The sequence below is a fragment of the Theropithecus gelada genome, chromosome 2, assembly GCF_003255815.1.
Source record: "Theropithecus gelada isolate Dixy chromosome 2, Tgel_1.0, whole genome shotgun sequence".
In the NCBI taxonomy this organism is placed as follows: domain Eukaryota; kingdom Metazoa; phylum Chordata; class Mammalia; order Primates; family Cercopithecidae; genus Theropithecus; species Theropithecus gelada.
The window spans coordinates 53,746,390-53,767,078 of NC_037669.1; the positions used below are offsets into that span (position 1 = coordinate 53,746,390).

The 20,689-nt window shown below is 49.9% G+C and overlaps 1 protein-coding gene across 5 annotated transcripts in view; it reads right to left on the reverse strand.

Moving 5' to 3' along the window:
* SLC6A1 (solute carrier family 6 member 1) overlaps nt 1-20,689 on the reverse strand; it is a 45,863-nt gene that overhangs the window by 13,939 nt on the left and 11,235 nt on the right. Inside the window, exons 2-7 of one of the 5 annotated variants that reach the window (XM_025375547.1) lie at nt 8,273-8,334; nt 6,871-7,263; nt 6,345-6,476; nt 5,621-5,721; nt 3,996-4,105; nt 1,917-2,049 (exon numbers count right to left, since the gene is read on the reverse strand). In XM_025375547.1, the coding sequence (XP_025231332.1) occupies nt 1,917-2,049; nt 3,996-4,105; nt 5,621-5,721; nt 6,345-6,476; nt 6,871-7,108 (714 nt within the window). In that variant the 5' untranslated portion in view covers nt 7,109-7,263; nt 8,273-8,334. The remainder of the gene's footprint in view (nt 1-1,916; nt 2,050-3,995; nt 4,106-5,620; nt 5,722-6,344; nt 6,477-6,870; nt 7,264-8,272; nt 8,335-20,689) is intronic. The other 4 variants (XM_025375548.1, XM_025375550.1, XM_025375552.1 and 1 more) reach the window with 4 other exon arrangements.

Consider the following 20,689-nt stretch of genomic DNA (forward strand, 5'->3'; position numbering starts at 1 on the left):
AGCAATGTTCAAGTTCGATGACCTTTGTATCTGAGAGTCTAATGTGAGCCTGTTTCCCGGTCAGCATGGACAATTCACCAGCTTAGCTTCACCTCCATGACTTGACCCTGAGATTCTGCAGGATTAAGGAGGGCAGCCACAATCCAAGAGAAAACCCATTGTACTTGGAGCTAGGAAAAGGGAATTCAAACACATCTGTGTCACCCACAAGTTGTGTAACTTAGGGTCAATGTCGTATTTTCTCTTAGCTTCACTTTCTCTTGTCTGGAAACAGGCACAGTCACACCTACTGCTCAGAAAGGTCAGTCACATGAGGACATACTGCAGGCTTATTATATGTCGCCTCGGTCTCATACTTCCCCTGCCTTCTGTGTTCAGCGTGAAGCCAGGCACATAGTAGGTATTCAATAAATGCTTGTGGATGGATTGGTTGACATCCTCAATATATGCAGTGAGGGGGCCCTACTCTCTGTCCCCAAGAAGTGGCCAGTCTCTTAATGTAGCAGGAACTCTAATTACCACTCCAAAATGATTATAATTAATACTATGTGTAAGGCATATGCTAAGCATTCTCCTCATCTCCCTCGGTCTTTGTGACAACCCTGTAAGGTACTGTTGTTGTGACCATTGAACAGATGAGGAGACTGAGGCTCAGAGGGGTGAATGGCTTGCTCAAGTGCACACAGCTAGAAGCTCAGGGACTGAGATTCAAACCCTTCCAAAGCCCATAATCCCTATACTTTTCTGCCCCGAAAGTTAGACTGGGAGACACTTGTGCCCTCCTCTGGCATCCTTAATCCTAGGAATGGATCAGAGAGATTTTTACACCAGCCTTGGATTTGAGAACCCAGTGGGTCCAGAAGTTCCCACCAGATGGAACTGGGGCCACTTTTCATCAGCTCTACCAAGTGTGGAATTTGTTAAGGTTCTGCTTGGTTCGTTTCTGCTACTGCTTCTAGAACCTTGCATCCACTTCTTGGGTAGTTCTGACCTTCCCGCCTCCCAGCTTATTCAGTACAAATCTCTTCTCTGCCCTTGACTTGCCATAAGATCTGAGACAACACACTTGCCCTCTGGGTTCCCTTCAGGTCAAGGCCAGTGAGAGACTCTGCTATATTCTGTCCCCAAGCTCCTGGGGTAGGGCTTGAAAGGGAAAAGAGGTGGAGTAAGGCCAGTTTTCCACCTCCCGGGTGTCCCTGGGCTGGACATCCCAGCTTGGCGTTTGCTCTGCACTTGCTGATAATAAAAACAAGAGCAATAACAACCCCCCTTGCTAGGTGCTGAGTGCTTGACAAAATCACCATCTCATCTGATTATCATAATAAACCAACAGATAAGTATAATCATGAGCCGAGAAGGAACTCAGTTTCCTTCTCTGTAAAACGGGGCTTATGATTATACTTATCTGTGAGGCAAAATGACTTGCCTGAGCTCACAGCTAGTAAATGGTGAGGTTGGGATCTGAAATCATGGACTGCTTAACACAGAGCCTGAGTCTTTAACCATTAACCTATTCATCTCTGTTGTTCCTCAAGGGTCAGGATGTGAAGCTGTCATCTCTGGAGCTTCTGCACCTAGCACAAGGCTTGGTGCAGAGCAGATGCTCTGGGAAAGTTTGTTCAACAGTCCAGGAGCAACATTTGCCCTCTGTTTTGAGTTGACTCTGTTGAGCCCAGTGGAATCCCATGGGACTTGCTGTGAGCTTCCCACTGTGCTGCACGATTTCCTTTCATCCTCATAACCACCCTAGAAGGTAAGGTAATGTTATTATTCCCATTTTACAGTAAAAGAAACGGACACACCGAGTGATGAAGGGACCTGCTTAACTCTGGGTTAGATGGGACTCCTGGGAGTTGTGGGCAGAGCTTCCTCTATCCACTGCCCTCCTGTCCCCACTGTGCACATACATCCCTTACCTTTCCAGTCCAGCCGACACCCTTCCAGATACAGAAATACACAAGGATCCAGGCGATGGCCAGCGTGATGGCCAGTGGCCAGCGGATCTGACCTGGCTTATCCAGCCCATCTGTCATCTGATGCATGTTGCGCCTAGTCAAACAGTGGAGGGAGGAGAAAGTCACACAGAGCTGGTGGGAGCTGGAGTGATCAAGGGGTGCCCAGGGCATGGCCACAGACGATATCCCCGCCCTGGAACTGTGCTGACACCGTCATCACCGTGATTCAAGAGGTAGCTGGGGACTGCGAGGCCCACTATACTGATCGGTAGAAAGTGCTGTTTGGTCAAGAGATCAAAGAGAACCGGACCTCCCAGGGCCTTAGTCAGCCACCACTACTGCTCATCTGGATGGCCCGGTGGCCTCCTAGTGGGACGCTGCCTTCAGTGTTCCTCTGTCCCCTCTCCAGCCCCAGAGAGCCTTCTAAATTGCAAGTCTGATCATGTCACTCCTCTGCTTACTGCAATGAATAGCACCCGCTTGTTCTCAGAATGAAGCCCAAACTCCCTGGCCAGCCTTTCAAGGCCCTTGCATCTCTCTCTCCTCTCAGCACTCACTGCAGCCTGCTTGCCGGTGCCTAGCCTGACCTCATCTGCCTCCCAGCCTTCACTGTTCCTCTCCAGCACCTGCCTGCCCTGCAGTTTTCTCCTCTAGATGCCACTCCCCACCTGGGCTGGTCGAGGGGCCTCCCTGAGGTCCCCGCAGCCCAGCCGCCTGTGCTTCCGTCGTCTCTGCATTGGCCACCTGGTGGTGCCATTGCCTGTCTGCACGTCTGTGCCTGTCATCAGTTGGCACACAGTAGGAGCTCAAGAAGTGTTTACTGAATAAATGGTTGAATGAAAACTTCGAACGTGCCTAAGAGCGGCATGTGGGAGCTGCCGGAAAGCAGAACCCACCGGAGCAGAATTTGATTTTTATTTGTAAGGAAACAGTGTAACCACGGACATTGCACCATAAAGAGATCAGGCAACACTGATTCTGACACTGCCTGAGAACAGTTCCTCCTGGGAGCTTATCCAAGGTACTCTGGGACCTTCTAGACTGCTCCTGGATCCTTCAGAGCTGTCCAGCATGGATGCTTCCTTCATGCCAGAGAGATTTGGGCCCCAGCACCTCACTGTGTCACATCAGTGCCCCCCAACACACATCTCTACAAGGTACTCCCCTGAAGATACAATCAGCATGGCCTTCACTATGGCCGGAGTGTGTGTGCGTGTTTATTCTGAGTGACTCTAGGTTCGTAAGTAGATCGGGCCGGTTTTCGGGATGAATCAGGATAAGGTCGACCTCTCCATGTGATTCTAATTGGCTATGCTGGTTATTCCCCTCCATTTGCCTCTCTGATCCACTCTCCCCCTTGACCACTCTGTGCCAGGCCCCAGGATCTGACTACTATGGCTACATTATCTGGTCCCCTGCCCTCTGGCTTCTAGCTGAGTTCGATCACCGGGAGGTGCTGGCAGGAGATTAGAGGCAGAGATGTTGGGGAATGTATTGTCCCTGCTAGACCGTGGCTTTGTGGGTAGCTGGATTTCGCTATCAAAGGTCAGAGTTTGTGTGTCTTATGGCTCCATCTATGGTCCAACTCTTTCTGGGGAGAAAAGGCTTTCGGCATCCCTTGTGGCTGCCTTAGCCCTTGCCCTGCCACAACTCTGCAAGTATAGTTATGTGTCACTTAACAAAGGGGATATGTTCTGAGAAATGTGTTGTTAGGCAATTTTGTTGTTGTGTGCATATCATAGCGTGTACTTACACAAATCTAGATGGTGTAGCCTGCTATACTCCTACACCATATGGTGTGGCCTATTGCTGCTAGGCCACAAAGCTATACAGCACATGACTGTACTGAATATTGTAGGCAACTGTAACACAATGCATTTCTGTACTAGACATGTCTAGATGTAGAAAAGGTAAAGTAAAATATGGTATTATAATCTTATGGGACCATCATTGTATATGTGGTCCGCTGATGACCAAGATGTCATGTGACACATGACCGTAGCCCCTGTCCCTGCCATCCCCTGGCGGCCCCATACTCACTCCCAGAACTCTACCACAGCGCTGGTCATGTTGGTGGTGTTGACCATGCTGTAGTTGGAGAAGCAGCGGTCCGTGTTCCAGGGGTTGTCACACTGTTTCCACGGCAGTGTCTGCAAGGACACAGTCATGAGGACACATCCCGCTGGGCTCCCAGGGGCTGGCATGAGTGGTCCCAGTGCACCCTGCCCACCCTCATGGTCCCCAAGCCTCCTCACACCTCCCTTTCCCAGCAGCTCTGGGAGGTAAGTAGCATTATGATCCCCATTTGACAGATCAGAGAGGGACAGTGACTTGCTTGAGAATACACAGCTACTAAGTGCCAGGGCTGAGATTTGAACCTCAACCCGTTCACTATGAAAAGAGCCTTCCAAGCTGCAGCCGGGGCTACTTCCCCACCATGTGACCTTGGGCAAGAGATCTTGCCCATCTAACTCTCACTGCGATGACACCAGCAAACACTTACAGAGCTTGTTCTCTGCCAGGCGCAGTTCTAAGTTCCTTACACATATCTGCTCCTTAATCCTCACGAGAACCCTATGAGGTGGGTTTCACTTTTTGTTTTCTTTCATTTTTTAATTGTGATAAAATTATACATAACATTTACCATCTTAACTGTTGGTGAGTGTACAGTTTAGAAGCATTAAGTATACCCATAATGTAGCTCCCTTAGCCCTGCCACACCTCTGCAAATATAGTCATGTGTCACTTAACAATGGGAATACATTGTGAGAAATGTGTTGCCTAACATTGTCAGCATCCAGCTCCAGAACTTTCTTCATTTCGCAAAACTGCAACTTCACCCACTAAACAACAGCTCCTCATGCCCCTACTCACAACCCCTGGCAACCATCATTCTACTTTCTGTGTCTATAAATTTGACTACTCTAGGAAACTCATATAAGCAAGATCATACAGGATTGTATTTTTGTGACTGGTTTATTTCACTTGACATAATATCCTCAAGGTTCATCCATGTTGAAGCACGTGCCAGAATTTCCTTCCTTTTAAAGGCTGAATTACATTCCATTGTATGTATAGACCACATTTTGCTTACCAATTCATTTATCAATGAACACTTGGCTTGCTTCCACCTTTTGGCTACTGTAAATAGTGCTGCTGTGAACAGAAGTGTACAAATATCTCTTTGAGAGCCTACTTTTCATTCTTTAGTTATCTACTCAGAAGCAGAATTGCTGGATCATATGGTAATTCTATGTTTAACTTTTTGAAGAACTAGGGCAGATTCTAATTTTATTTCCATTTTGTAAATGAGGGCACTGAGACTCAGAGAGGTTAAGTCTCTTTTCTGAAGTTGCACAGCTGGTATACAGTAGAGTCAGGATTTGAACCCAGGCTGTCTGTGTCCATACAAAATGGACTAACAATACGCACTTAGGGGGGTGTCATGAGGATTGGATGTGAGCCTACAAGGAGTGTCTGGCTCACAGGAGATGCTAAATTCGTGAGGCTATGGCTGTTGTGGGGAGACCAAGGCCCACAAAAGACAAACCAAGTTCCCCACTCCTGGAGGAATGACCTTGTCAGCAGAGTGGTGGCCACGGCAGGCGGAGGGTGGGCTCTGGGTGTGGCTCCTGCTGGAGGGGGTGGCCAAAGGGACCACTCACCGTGGTGAAGGAATTGTACAGGTAGTAGATGGCCCAGGAGATGATGACGATGTAGTAGATATTCAGCCAGAATGACAGCACAGCAGCCGCAAGGCCCACGCCTGGGAGCAGAACACAGATACACATCCATTTAATACAGACTTAACATGAACTGTCCTGGCATGTTCCATGACCTCTACAATCTTATCGATCTCAGAGAGAGGCATTACTGAGGACACTGAGGTTAAGAGAGAGGCAGTGACTTGCTGAAGGTCATGTACATCTGGCAAGCCAAGGGGCCAGGACTCATGTCTGGGGCCCAGTGCAGACTGGTGGCAGGCAGGGCTGGGGTCTCAGCTTGCCAGATGAGGTGGGGCCCAGGCCCTCAGTCAGCAAGCATGACTCACCATGTATCTACCTGGGTGCCTGTCAGGCACTGAGCACGAGGCAAAGCAAGTCACACCCAGCTCTCGCAGGGGAAATGAATGGGCTAACAGGACAGAACAGGCTGATGTGCGGGAGATTCTGGATTGGGCTTCTCCACCTCCACCTCCCTAGTTTCTGACCAGCACTGTCATCTGCCACCTGGCCCCTTGCAACAGCCCTCATTCTGCTCAGACATGCACCTGATGGACGGATATGTGATGTCAACCCTGGTCTGGGTAGACAGCTCCCTCTCTCCAGAGGGGCAGGGGTGTGTGTGGGCAGGGGCACCACCACCCAGGGCTCCGCTCTGCAGACTTACCCTTGAACATAGGAGCCAGCTTCCATACCCCCAGCCCCCCGATGGAGGTGTACTGGCCCAGGGAGCACTCCAGCAGGAAGAGTGGGACCCCCGCAAAGATGAGCGTCAGGAAGTAGGGGATCAGGAAGGCTCCTGCAGGGGAAAGAAGACAGAGCTCATGGCCCCAAGACTTTCAAGACCTGCCCTGGTAGAGGGATTGCCATGGTTCTGGGTCCCCATCCAGGATTTCTCTATACCCGCCTCAAAAGTAGGACCCACAGCCAACTGCAGGCCCAAGGACAGCCTTATGTGAAATACATCCCATTTTTTGCAGGTGAGTAGATGAACTTCTTGGTATCATTAACAGAGGACAATCGTCCTTCGGGAATCTTTTGATAAAGGGATAAGAGACAAGAAATGGGGCCTGGTGCTCCCTCTGGAGTCTTTAGGGGAGCTTTTCTCCTACAGTTGCCCCAGAAAAATGCCTAAGCAAGATCCTTTTTGCAGGGTCCAGACCCAGCCAGGAGGTCTCCAGGCCAGCACCTACCCCCACCATTTTTCCCGCAGAGATAGGGGAACCTCCAGACGTTGCCCAGGCCGATGGCATAGCCCACACAGGACATGAGGAAGTCGAAGCGGCCCTTCCACGTGTCCCGGTCGGGGAGGTCCGCTGCCTTCTTCTGCACCTTGACCACCAAGGTTTTGGGCTTGTCATTGGCCACAGGGGCCTCGCTGACCTCGGTGGAGATCTGCCCATCAGCCACCTTGCTGCCGTTGGTCGCCATGTCTCGGAATTTGGACGCAGGGGTCCTGGCAGATGGACGTGCGATGTCAGCCCCGGTCCACGTGGACAGCAGTTTTGCGGCTCAAGGGCACCCTAGGAGGACAGGGGTAGGGTGACAGGCACAGAAAGAGAGTATGACCTTGGAGTTGCCTCACCCTAAAATGACAAAAACAAAATAACCCATGAACAAACTAGGGGCTTGAAAAGGCTCTCTATAAGCTCTTCCTCTCGCCCACCCTCGCTCCTGGAGGAAGGAAGGTGACTTTTGTTTCCAAAGACACAGCGATGTTTCCTGGCCTAGCTTCAACTCCGGCCATCTGTGTCCAACCCTCTGTTGTATGTCCTGCTCAGAGGAGAAATCTGAGGCCACCAAACTTCCAACATGAAATATTAAGTATTTAATCATAAAATCTTTAACTTTGCCTTCAAGGATGCAATTGGGAGCCTTGTCCCATTCTGCAGCCATACTAGCCATGGCCAGGGCAAGCAAGAAAGAAGTTCAACCTGTGGTTGAATGGGGAGAAAGGCGGCCCCACTATGGAGGGTCCCAGTGAAGACAACAGAGCCTAGGAGTTACAACCTCTGATCACAGTCCACTTTACCACTTTTGAGCTGTATGACTTTAAGTACACTCAACCTCTGTGTGCCCCTATCTTTTAAAATGAGGATGACACTGGTACATCTCTCACTGGGTTGCAGGAAGTCCTGAGTCTATACTTTTAACAAACTCTGCTAAAGGAGATTCTTATACTGGCAGCCCAGCCCTGGCCCTCAGCTAAGGACCACTGGTTTAGAGTACCTCTTTCAGCCTTCAGTCACCGCAAGATATTCTACTGACACCCTGAAGCCTTCTTACCTTTTTATTTCCAGGGGCAGCATGGGGTACAGTACAGTGGAGGAAACTGGGCTGAGACCAGTCCTGAGTTCAAATCTCCAGTCTGCCTTCTACCAGCTGAGTACTACTGCTCAGTACTACTACTCAATACTATTAAGTACTGCTCTTGTTTGTGCTCAGTTTCCTCAAGTATAAAATGGGGGCAATCCCCTCTGGCTTGTAGAGTTGCATGAAAACTCAGCCGTAATCGCTGCAAGAGTGCTTTTCGTCAGCCTGGTTAAGAGGGAGAACTCCACTCATGGATGTTGTTACTGTGGCTGTTGATGTTACCTGATGGTCGTCGGGGGTGGGTCAGCTCCAGAAGGGCTCCTTCTGCCACTCTGGGTGACAGCCTGCAAAACAGAGAAGGGAAGGAGAGGAGGGATGGCGAAGCAGCGGTGGGGCAGGCAGGCAGCTCCTACAGAGGGCAGCGGGGGTGCAGGAAGCCTGCCAGGTCGTCCGGGCTGTGCGTGTGTCCTGCAGAGCATCCCCAGCCAGGGTGGCCGCAGCGAGTCCATGCAGCATGGCACTGGCCCTCGGGGTGCTGGGAACATGCAGGAGTGGGGCCTGCTGCCCTCAGGACAGCTGTGGGGATGGGATGAGGGCAGCGTGGAGAAGACATTCTATAATTGTATCAGAGGAGAAGAGAAACCGGCAGAGGGGCTGCTGAGACTTTTCTCCATCCTCCATCCAAACTCGTGGAAATGTTACAAAAAGGCCACATAAGAACACAAGAAAGAGCACCTTGTTTTGGGGTGAGAAAGGCAGGTTTCCAGAGAGTTTATTTCGAATTATCCAATTTTTGCCCCCTCCCCCCAAATTTATTTTTAAAAAGGATATATCCAAAGATGACTACAATGCTTAGTTTATGAGTGACTTTTGTTTTCTTCTTTGTGCTTTTTTAAAATTTCTATAATGTTCTACAAAAGTGATTTAAATTAATAATATAACACAAAATAAACTTATGGAACCCTCGGAACAACCAGAACATGTGAAGCACCAGTCTGCGGACCCTCAGAGGTGGGAGCTGCGCCAAAGCAAGGTGCAGTGTGACCCTGGCCCTCCCCCCGTGACCTCCACCCTGCAGCTTTGCCCAGTGGGGGCCCAGTCTGCTGTGGACTGGCCCTCCAGCCCTTCACATGCAGTCCCCATTACCAAACACCATCTTCTCCTCCCAGAGTTCACGGAGAACCAGGCCATCTTCAGATCATCCAAACTTTCCTGCCACCCCTGCTCCTCGTTCTCAGGGATGGCCTGCTCACTTTGAGCTCCTTCACGGCACACAGGCTGGTCTTGGATGCCCATCTAGATCCTGGCCTGGGCATGGCAATGTTAGAGGGAGCTCTGGACTCAGTAGGGTGCCTGCCTCCCCTCCTCGAGAATGGCAGGAAGTAGGAGGCGGCCGATTCTGTGGTCTACCAGGGAGTCTTGGGATATGCAGGAGAGAGCAGCCTCAGCCATTAACTGTCCTAACAATGATGGCCTTGACTGTCCCATGATCTACCCTTGTGGTCTCCAGCTGCCATATTTGTTCAAAATGATCCAATCACCTTGGATCAAGACTGACCACTTGACCCAGGCTAGCCAATCAAATTCCTTCCCTGGAAATTTGGCATGGGACCCAGGAAGAGGGGCAGTTTTGCCAGTGACTTGGGAACTCTGGGGCAGTCATCCTCTGCCCATCTTGTACTCAGAGTGAGAGTTGGTCTGCTGAGGAAGGAGAGAACTAGAGATCAAAAGATAGAGTGTCTTGAAGCTCCTAGTTTGCAGTTCCAGGCTTTCTTCAGGCTGGTACTTGGATTTTACAAAATATTCCCATAGTCATGAAACAGATGTTTTGCTTACATTGGCTTGGGGGTTCCTGTTGCAATCTTAAATCTCTGCACCATCCCTCTGGTTCACCAGGATGTTCAGTCCATGAGTTCTTCTCCATGACTATATTGAGCACCTCCTCATGCCAAGCCCTGAGCAATCAGAGATGGTGGCTGCTCTGAAGACCCCACCATAAAGAAGACATACATGTGATTTCCAATTTCTGGAATATGGGGATATGTATTCAGATTCAGCTAAATGCCTATAACTTCCCTAGGAAGAGCCACATGACTATATTTGGAGTTTTCCTTTTAGAAGATGTGGCACATATGAAGATAAACGAAGTAAAGCCATGAATTGATACAACTCAAACTTCTTTGAGGATTTAAGACTGAGAAGGCTCTTTGACTTACACAGCGGCAAAGCCACCCTAGTGCTAAGTCAGACAGACCTCGGCTCCCTCCAACACCTGCTAATGCTGGGTGAGTTACTTCACCTCTCTGACCCTCATCTGTAACATGGGAGGATAATAATACCTCCTTCAGAGGGTTATGGTGATGATTAAATGAGATCATGTGTGTTAAGCGTGTACAACTATGCCTGGCACATAGTTAGGGCTTAGGAAATCTCAGTCATTGTTATCACTGCAATCGCCACCGAGTATGGATCCATTGTTCTTAATCTGGCATTCACAACTTCCCAGAAGGCTACAACAACAACAATAATAATGCCGACTAACGTTTATTAAGGGTTTACTATTCAGGTCTTTCAGTGTCTTCAGCATTTTAAAAACTCCAATGGAAATCATCCTTTTAGTCCCCCTGGGGAATACCAGCTAACAGAAATGTCAATTCTCTTGGCGTTGGGCTCTCTTTGTACCAAAGCAAAGAAGTCTAGCTCAGCACCTTGGGCCAGTCAGAAGCTGGGAGTGGTACATGTGTTTGTTAATACAAAAATAATTATTCTGTAATAAAGTCTGGTAGTAAAAAAAATCCCAAACATCTAGTCCATGGGAGGAAAATGAGAAAGAGCCTCCTGCTAGTGAACGCGCCTGGGACCCAACACTTAAATGGAGTGGTCCCAAGAAGCATGCCTCACCCGCACACCTGGGGAACAGTGCTTCGGCAATTTTAATTCCTGGCACTTCCCTCTCCTATGAAAAATAACATGCAGAAAGCACAGGTGTGTGTGAGTTCACGGCAGGGTAACTTGGCTGTCTTTCTAGAACATTTCTCTGAAGCAAAACCAACCTTTTTGCAAGTTGTTACTTTTCCTTTCCTGAGACACACCCCTGTATTTTGTGGCTCTCTGGGATCATGTTGGAGGACAGCTCTGTGAGTCTGTAGTGGCAAGACCACACGTTTCTTCCACCTTGTCCTGAGTGCCAGTCTGTGATCAGCCTCCTCTACCGGCTGGTGGAGCAGGCAGAAGAAACACCTCTCACCTTCTCATGATCTGGGCATTTTTCCAAAGCCTTCTTCCAGCGTCTTCCCGTTCTTCTTCATCAGGTAACAACATTCTGAGACCCAGAATCCGGCTCCACGTTCCTTCAGGTGCATACTATACCATGATTAACTTAATTCCACCAAAGCCACGTTCACAGGGCACTACTAATGTGAGACCACCAGTGACGACAGGTCAGGTCCTCTGTACTCGCTCACTAACACATTCATTCTGCAAGTATGTACTGAGCACATGCTGTGTGCTGAAACGACAATGGAGCCATCTCTTCAAGCATTTTATATTCTGAACTACACCCTGGTTGCCAGAATCTGAATCAGTGAACTAACAGGTTCCAGCAGAAAGATTCATTTCTGTAAATACTTAGTGAGGCCTCCTATGTGCGTGGAGCTGGGGTGGATACTCAGGGTGTGAGAATTTAGTAAGACAAGACACTTGCCCTTGTCAAGGTCATGGCCTAGAAGGAGAAATATTTCTGCCTATAGCTGATCATAATACCCTGTGATAGTGCTGCAAGAGGTGTAAGAACAAGACACGGCAGGCCTAGAAGAAACGCGTTAATACAGCCAGAGAACGCATCCTAGACAAGGGGTCACTTGAGCAGGGCTTTGAAGGTTGAATAAATATTCATCAGGTTTAAAAAGAGAGAAAAGGTGTTCCAAGTGGAGGGAAACACGTGTACTAAAGTACAAAGTGTGAAGCTAGGAAGGTCAGTATGTGAAGGGTCTTGGACACTGGGCTAAGGAACTTACGGACTAGCTGCAGGGATGGGGCAGGGCTGATAATGGGATCAGATTAGTAAACCAGAAGATGACTCGCTCATGGGGCCTCTGGGAAGGATGGAGTTAGTGAAAGACACTCCAGGCAGGAAGATGGAGAAACATTCCCAGGATATCCCATCCTTCCTCAGTGTATGCTCTATGACCAAGTGTTAAAGCCATTGATAAAAATGGGGCCAAACCAAGCACAAAGAATTCCTCTGCCAATCTCTGAATGACAAGATGCTTTGTTAGGGAAAGAAAACATGTACAGTTTGGAAGCCCTACATCAGAAGTGGCAAAATGGGTCAAAACTGGCCCTTGGGCTTGTTTTATTTGGCCTGAGAAAAAAACATTCAGTCTGAATTAGGAGCCAGAAATGGGACTTTCTGGGATACAGTATTTCAAACAGAGGGAGCAGCAAGTGCAAAAGCCCTGAGGCAGGAACGAGCCTGGCACCTTTGAAAGACACCAAGGTGGCCAAAGTGGCTGGAGTCCAGTGTGAGCAATATGAGAGGAAACGGATTCAGGAGGAGGTGTTGGGCAGGGGCCAGGTCACACACGTGTCAGAGGCCACAGCAAGAATTCAGGTTTCATTCTAAGTGGGATGGGAGGAAGTGGGGGGTTGCAGTGGTGGGGGAAGAGCCTCCCTCTGGCTGCCCAGAAGAGGCTGCATAGGGGCAAGGGGGAAGCAGGGAGACATAATCAGAGGCTGCCTGTCCAGAGAGATGACAGCGGCTTGCATGGGGGTCGCTGGACCGGCAGAAGTTGGGGAAGTGGCACTGGCACCCACAATCTATTCTGGAGGTGGCGCCCTTGGGCCGTGGGCCTTGCTGGATGATTGGCTGTGAGCAGCCCAGCCCTGGACCAGATGGCAGGCAAGGGGGAGGGGAGTGTGTGGAAGCCGCCTTGGACAATCTCCCTCTGTCCCACTGCATCAGAGGGACAGGCGGCTGCGTGGAGTGGGGACCTAGGCAGAGACCAAGAGGTCAGGGCTGGAGTCTCAGGGCTGCCATTGTCCCAGGCCATGGCCCCACCATGGAGTGAGTGGGGAGCCCTGAAAAGCCAGGGAAGCAAGGAGGGGGAGCAGTGGGTCTAGAAGTAGGACCTGCTCTTCCCCTCCCCCTACCTCACACCACTCCCTCCATGAGGCTGTGCTTGCTTTGCTTTGCTCTCGTTCTGTAATTACAGAAATTACAGAGGCTCGCTTCGACTGCAATCACTCTAGTTTGCCTTTCTTTCTTTTTGAAACTCCGTGGTTCAAGAAAGAAATTAATATTGAGTTTGGCTTCATTCCAAGGGGAAACATAATACAGTTTATTCTCTGCCTTTGGGAAAAATGCTAGGCTCAATCCATTGGACAAGGCTTTATTGAGCATCTGTTGTGTACCCAGACTCATGCCAGCTCCTATCGAAGAGCTAGCATTTATTGAGCGCCTATTGTGTGCCAGGCATTTTGCAGGCACTATGTCATCCAGGAGTCATTCCATCTATGTAAGCCAGGGCTACTTCACCCATCTGACAGATAAGGAAACAGCCTTGCCAGCCTGGGGTCTGAAATTGCCCAGTGATTTCAGGGCCTTGCTTCTCAAAGTGCGGTTCTTCAAGAGACAGCATCAGCATCACCTGAGAACCTGTCAGAAATGCAGAATCTTGGGCCCCACTCAAGACCTGTGGAATGAGAAGCTGATTTTTAACCAGGTCCCATGATTTAGGCACATACGACAGCTTCAGAAGTTGTTAAGTTAGGGATGACCCAGATTATTTCATGGGACTTCGTTCAAATCTCTGTGCAATAGGGCTAGATATCTGGCTTGCTTGAGTCCTGATTTTCTCATCTGTAAATGTGGATTTCACAGAATTGCTCTGAGAATTGCATGATAATGCATGGAAAGAGGCCAGCCAAGGGCCTGGCACACAGGAAGTGTCAATAAATAGCAGCTTAGGCTGCCACTCAAAGAGATGAATGGCCGCAAAAGTGCTTTGTAATTGAAAAATGTTATACAAATGTGAAGACCAATTAATACTGGATGATCAGGTACAGAAGGTTAGATGGAGGTTGGAATTGTGCAGGACAGCCGGTGCTGTGGGCAGCGCTTGCCACGCACTGTCCTGGAGATCAGGGAAAGCTCCCTGGAGAATGTGCCCTGATGGAAAGGGAGCCACCAGAGAGGGTCTCCAAGGCCCAGCATTTTAACAAGACCTCAGAGGCCAGCCAGGCCTGTGGTGGGATGCAGGCTACAGGAGAAATGAGCTGGTTGGGACAGCTTGGGGCCTAAATGGGAGGCCTCCATTCTTGGATCCTCAGCCCCATGCACAGTGGTGCTTAGGGCCAAGACACAACTGGCCTCCTTCCTGGTCCAGACTTGCTCCATGCCAAACCGGTGCACCTGGTCTACCATGGCATTCTATAGATGAAGAAAAAAACCCACCGAGGACTGGTGGTTGGCCCAAGGTCACACAGCATGAGAGTGACCTGAACATTACAGACTCCCACCCAGCTCCCAGGCAGCCACATACTCTTACTCAAGAGATGAAGGAAAGCAGTTTCATGCCTTGGTATAAATCCCTCCATTGCCTCAACGTACCTGAGAGGGAATTTGCAGAAGCAGGTGTCTTTGTCGGTAGTATTTATTGCATGCCTACTCTTTACAACATCCCACTGTGACTTTCAAGTAAGCTACTTATTTTCTCAAAGTTTTTGTTTTGGCCAGGCGTGGTGGCTCACGCCTGTAATCCTAGCACTTTGGGAGGCCAAGGCGGGTAGATCATGAGGTCAGGAGATTGAGACCATCCTGGCGAACACGGTGAAACCCCGTCTCTACTAAAAAATACAAAAAATTAGCCGGGCGTGGTGGCGGACGCCTGTAGTCCCAGCTACTCGGGAGGCTGAGGCAGGAGAATGGCGTGAACCTGGGAGGCAGAGCTTGCAGTGAGCTGAGATTGCGCCACTGCACTCCAGCCTGGGCGACAGAGTGAGACTTAGTCTCAAAAAAAAAAAAAAAAGAGTTTTTGTTTCTTCGTCAATAAAGGAGGTCAATAGTGACCACTTCCCACTCTGTAATGACTGGATTTGAATTTTCTAGCACCGTGCTTAGTTCAGGAAGTGCTAAATACACTGAAGCTAAAATGATCGTTTGTCCCATTTTGCAGATGATGGCACTAAGGCCCAGAGAGGTCAAATGACCTGCCCAAAGTCACACAGGACTTGACCCAGGCCCTCTGACTTATAGTCTGGTGCTATTTGCTTGTCTAGGAAGTGCCTCCCAGGCACTGGCCTGTGTGAAATTCCCTGAAGCCATTAGACCTATTGGGCCTCATGACCTGACCTGCCCAAGCATGCCTGCTGGATGCCAGAGGGAAAGAAATGTGACTGCATGGAGATGAGCTTGCCTAGCCTCACTGTCCTAGGACAGATGAATATATGGAGGCTCTAGCCCTTCCCCTCTGCTCTCAGCCTCTGAGAGCCTAGAAGTCAGGTTTTCTAGGACACCTCTGAAACCACAATGTGGAAGAAGGCCAGAAGGCATCCCCACCCCGACAACCCAGGTGAGAACAAATTCAACTTTGCAACTACTGGAATATGACAGACCCATCCAATGGTGAAACAGATTCCAGGAGTATGGTTCTCCTGCTTCTGTAGCCACCTGCAGAAAAGAAAAATTCCTCAACTTTTCATTAACAAGGGGTGAAAGAAAAAGAAGAGCTCAGCACAGGGAGGAAGTGAGCCGGACACATTTACTAATGTGCCAGGGGCCACTCTAAATGCTTTTTGTCTATTAAATTGCTGTTAGCCCCCATTTTATTGATGGGTAAACTGAGGTACAGAGAAGTTAAAGTGACTTGCCAAAGGTCTCCCAGTTAGGAGCTAGGGGCTCCAAGCCTTGACCCAGGCAGCCGGGCTCCTGTGTCCAAGCTCTTAACCACTCTGCTGTCTCTAATGGGGTACCTGTGGAACCCCCCAAGCCCTCCATTTGGGGTGTACAAGTATGGCCTATCCCCAGCAGCCACCTCCCTCCAGGACAAACCTCCACAAGGACAAGGCCTGCTGTTCTTTTTAAGAAACTCAAGAGAGGCTGCCAGCATAAAAGCCTCTGAGTTCTGGCTCTAAAATAGCTCCTATGGTTGTGCTGGACAAACCCTACAGGTATCCAGGGAGTCTCTGGGAGGTCACGTGGGATTCTGGCTGAGCCGTGGGGCTGGAGGTTCTAATCAGAGTCTCCAGGAGGCAGCCAGCCTCTAGGGGCAGCACTGCCCTCTTGGAGACCCCAGCTGTCCTCTAACTGTAGACATGGCCTGTGTCTTGCAGCTGCCGCGAGGAGCTGACCTGAGGAGGAAGGGCTTGACACCCTGAAGTCCAGTAGACACAGGTTTAAAATCTCACCCTGAACTTACTAGCTGTGTGACCCTATGCCAGTCCCTTCCCCTCTCTGTGCCTCAGCTTTCTTCTGTGCGCAAGCAGGAGAGTCAGACTCCGATTTCCAGCTCTACCTCACTCTGATCCAATCCTGCTTGTCTCGCTCACACCATCAGTGGTTTACTAATGTCTGTTCCAGCCCCTAATTATCTATAGTGCCCAACTGAGCACCTCATTTTGTCAAGGCAATTTTCTTTTTTTTTTTTTTTTTGAGACGGAGTCTCGCTGCGCTCCCAGGCTGGAGTGCAGTGGCGTGATCTCGGCTCACTGCAAGCTCCGCCTCCCGGGTTCACGCCATTCTCCCGCCTCAGCCTCCCAAGTAACTGAGACTACAGGCGCCCGCCACCACGCCCGGCAAGTTTTTTGTATTTTTAGTAGAGACGGGGTTTCACCATGTTAGCCAGGATAGTCTCGATCTCCTGACCTCGTGATCCACCCGCCTCGGCCTCCCAAAGTGCTGGGATTACAGGCTTGAGCCACCGCGCCCGGCCAGTCAAGGCAATTTTCAATCCAATCCTCATCTACTGCGCACCTCCAGGGAGCCGGGCCTCATGCTGGGTGCTGAGGGACAAAGATGCAAGTTGGAGTCTGAGTCCTGCTGCCACTGAGCTCTTGGGACAGCTGGGAGATGGGCCATGGACAATCCACATCCACGGTGTAAGTTCTTCCACAGCACACAGAGAAGGAGAGGTGGTGCCCTGCCCTGGGGTCTGGGTTCAGGCAGGCAACTGGGAGGGGTAGCATTGGGTTTGGTGGAAAATGGAGCAGAAGTGGGGATATTTTTAAAATAATCACAGCTAGAGGAGCAGGACCGGACTGCTTGCTCTTAACCGAAACCCTAACTGCTCCTGGTCCATTCCAGGCAGACAGAACAAAGCCAAAATACAGAACATATGTGAAGACAGTGAGGAGGCTGGCTTGGGGGCTAGAATCTGGGGTGATTTAGGGAAACGTGGCCAGGAAGCCGCCAGTAGTAGTAAAGAACTCTGATGCAGGAAAAGAGGGCACATTTTACTCTGTAATGAGAATGATGATCACACCGAAGGCTGAGGAAGTGCTTAATGTATTTACTGCCTTTCTGTACTGCACACTGTACAGATGAGGAAGCCGAAGTTCAGACAGTCAAACAACTTCTCAGCTCCCAGACACTGCAGTTTGATTCCAAAGCCCATGTTCTTAACTATCCCTCTCCGCTGTGGGCATGGAGTGGTCACCAGGGCTGCCACCTGAGCCATGGAAGGTGGGGAGATTTGATGTGATGGTGACTTGGCAAGATCCCCCAGCAGCTGTGTGGGGAGGAAGAGAGGAGAGGGAGCATGGGTGGAGGTTGCTGTAACAGGGCTGGTGGAAGGATGAGAGACAGTGCCTGAGCCAGGACCATAGTGGGGGCGAGGAGGAAGGCCTGGTCACCCTATACAACGTGGGTTCTCTCCTGACTAATTACAGATTCTTCTGTCTTAGCTTCCCAGCTGCACCGTCACCTCTGCAAGAACAGGGCTCAGATCTTCCACCTGCTCTGCTTCCCCGACAGCAGGCAGCTTAAACAGTGCTAGATGTGCGTGCGCTCTTCTGGCTTCTGCCCTGTACGGCAGCAGACATTGTTCTTACAAGGCCTCAGCACAGGAACGTTTGCTTCGGAGAAGGCGGCAGGTCTACAGAGCAGTGGTGTGCTGGTAAGTTTTAACAACGGGCTCTTAGGAAACAAAACAGAAGACTCAATTTGCAGCACCTGCTGATTTCTGTGGTGTAAACACTCCCACCGTGACCCATGCAAAGTACTAATACGAGGTCACAGGATTGGGTGTGCGCCATCTGCGAGCAGGCTCCAGCACACCACTACGCCTTAGGCCTGGTTCTTCTTGTGGGGCCAGTGAGGCATGCTCTTGGGCAGAGACTGGCCTTGCTTCCTGAGTGGTTTAATGCTGGAAACCCTCTTGATTGCTTCCTGTAAGGGAAGCCCCAGATGCCACCCCCTGGGCTGGCCCTGGAGCGCATGCTGGGGCCAGTGGGTGCCCGCAGAGATGCCTGCTGCAGGGCAAGGAACATCGCACCCTGGGATCAGATACGGGAACTTGGAGGCATCCCCTGGGTGGATTTAAAAAAGCGGAGAGGGATGGAGAGAGAGGAGGGTGGGAAGGAGGCAGAAAGGAGAGAAAAGGGAGTGGAAGGAGAGGAGGAAAGAAACAGACAGGAGGCTGGGGTAAAGGAGCAGAGTGATGAGGAGGAAAACAGGAGGAGGAAAGGGGGCACACAGGAAGGGATCAGAAAGGGGAAAGAGGAAAAACAAGGGCAGAAGGAAAGAAGGATGGAAGAGAAAACAGATGTGCCATTCACTGCTTGTAAGCTGTCCAAGGCTCCACTGTGTCAGCTCACTGAACCAAGGAGGGAGGGAGGTAGCCTACCTTTCAGCCAAGAGAAGCCTGAGGTTGGCGGAGGCCAAGGTCAAAAGTGGCGGAGGAGCCGGGATTTTTGAACCCAGGCTGCAGGGCCTGTTCCACTGACTTCCTTCAGTTGGTTCTGACTGTGTTTGCTGGGGGCCCATTAGTCTTAACCTTCCACGCGGGGCAGCTACTTCCCCACACCAGCTGGAGCCCCCAACCCTGTGCTGGGTATGAGGGCGAGCCCCTGTGGAACAGGTCCGGGTGCCCTCCCTCTGCACCCTCACCGCCTGTTCCAGGCTCCTTTCTTCCTTCTGCCTCTGATGGGTGTGGGACTTTCTGGAGGACTTCAGTTCCAGGGGATGCCTCTGTAAAAGCCCCGTGCTCAACCGGCCAGAAAGGATTAACTCAGACCAGGAAATAAGAGCGGCACGATGACCTTTTGCCATTCTTTTACATCACTCTTTGCCTTTTAAAACACACTTGTAAGAAGCCCGTGGGGTTAAAATAGCTGTTCATTTCTGTTCAAGATGTGCTTGGAAGACTCCGACGGGCATTAAGGTAAAGGCCCTTTAAGAACTCAGATTTGGGGAAAAGAAAACATAACACTGCAAGGGCTGCCTGAACTAAACGATGAACTAAATAAGTCACGTGCAGGAGCACAGCCCAAACGGAGAGCTGGCTTAGCGTCGCAGAAGGCACATCCAAGACAGTGGCTGCAGACAGCGCCACGGCTCTTTATCAAGCGTCCACACCTGGGACTGCATTCCTCTCTCTGTCTCAGCAGCTCTGCAGGCTCTATCAGCCCCTTCTAGAGACAATCAGACTGAGCCCCAGAGAGAAATTGTCTGGATCAAGATCATACAAGGTCACAAGAACCACCAGGGATCTCAACGTGGTGGTTTTGGGCCGAATGGATCCCACAAATATGTTTGGTTGAGTGGTATCGGATTTGAATTTTAGAACTTGAACTTGCATGCTTTGGAGAAGGGCAGGGGTGATGTGTTTTCTAGTTTACTACAAGTCCCACCATTACTATCATCCTATCCCTGACCTCTTTACGCATTTCTGTGACCTGTCTGGCCCTCAACGGCCCCTGAATTTGCAATCCTTGTATACACGGTGCAGTCGTAGTCACTCAGTAGAGCTCTTTCTCTGAGCAGTGGAAGACAGATGAGGATTAATGTCCCCTTCCCTAGGGGATATGTCGAACTCTTGGGGGTGGTGAAGTTTGAAAAAGCATGTTTGGTGTTATAATTTTATATTTAGGAAACAACAAATCCTATTGTTCTCTTAATAAAAGCTCAGTTGGATTTTAAAAACTTCAGAGAGACTCTGCTTTAGAATATTCTGCAAGAATGAGGGAGGCGTGTATTTTCAGAGTCAGTTAAGGGTCAGATTCCAGGGTCTAAAATATTTTCCCACAATATAAAGGCTGATTTTATTTTTAAAAGACTTGAATGCTCACGTTCACCAGTGCATCTGTTCTTAACTCACTCACTTAGCTGTGGAAAGGAATTTTATGGTATAGAGCCCCTTGTTTTTGTAAAGTGAAAACACCTATGTAACAAGAACAGTCTACCCATTTGGTAAAATCAGATTATTTATTTATTTATTTAATTTTTTTCTGAGACAGGGTCTTACTCTGTCACCTAGGCTGGAGTGCAGTGGCATGATCTCAGCTCACTGTAACCTCTGCCTCTCAGGCTCAAGCAATCATCCCACCTCAGGCCCCCAGCTAGCTGGGACTACAGGCATGTGCCACCGTGTCCGGCTAAAAATCAGATTTTTATTGAACAAATTTTCTTTAAGTCCCATGAACAAGAAGCAATGCCCTCTTCTGCCTGCCCCTATCATGGCTCCTGACAAACTTCTCATCAGT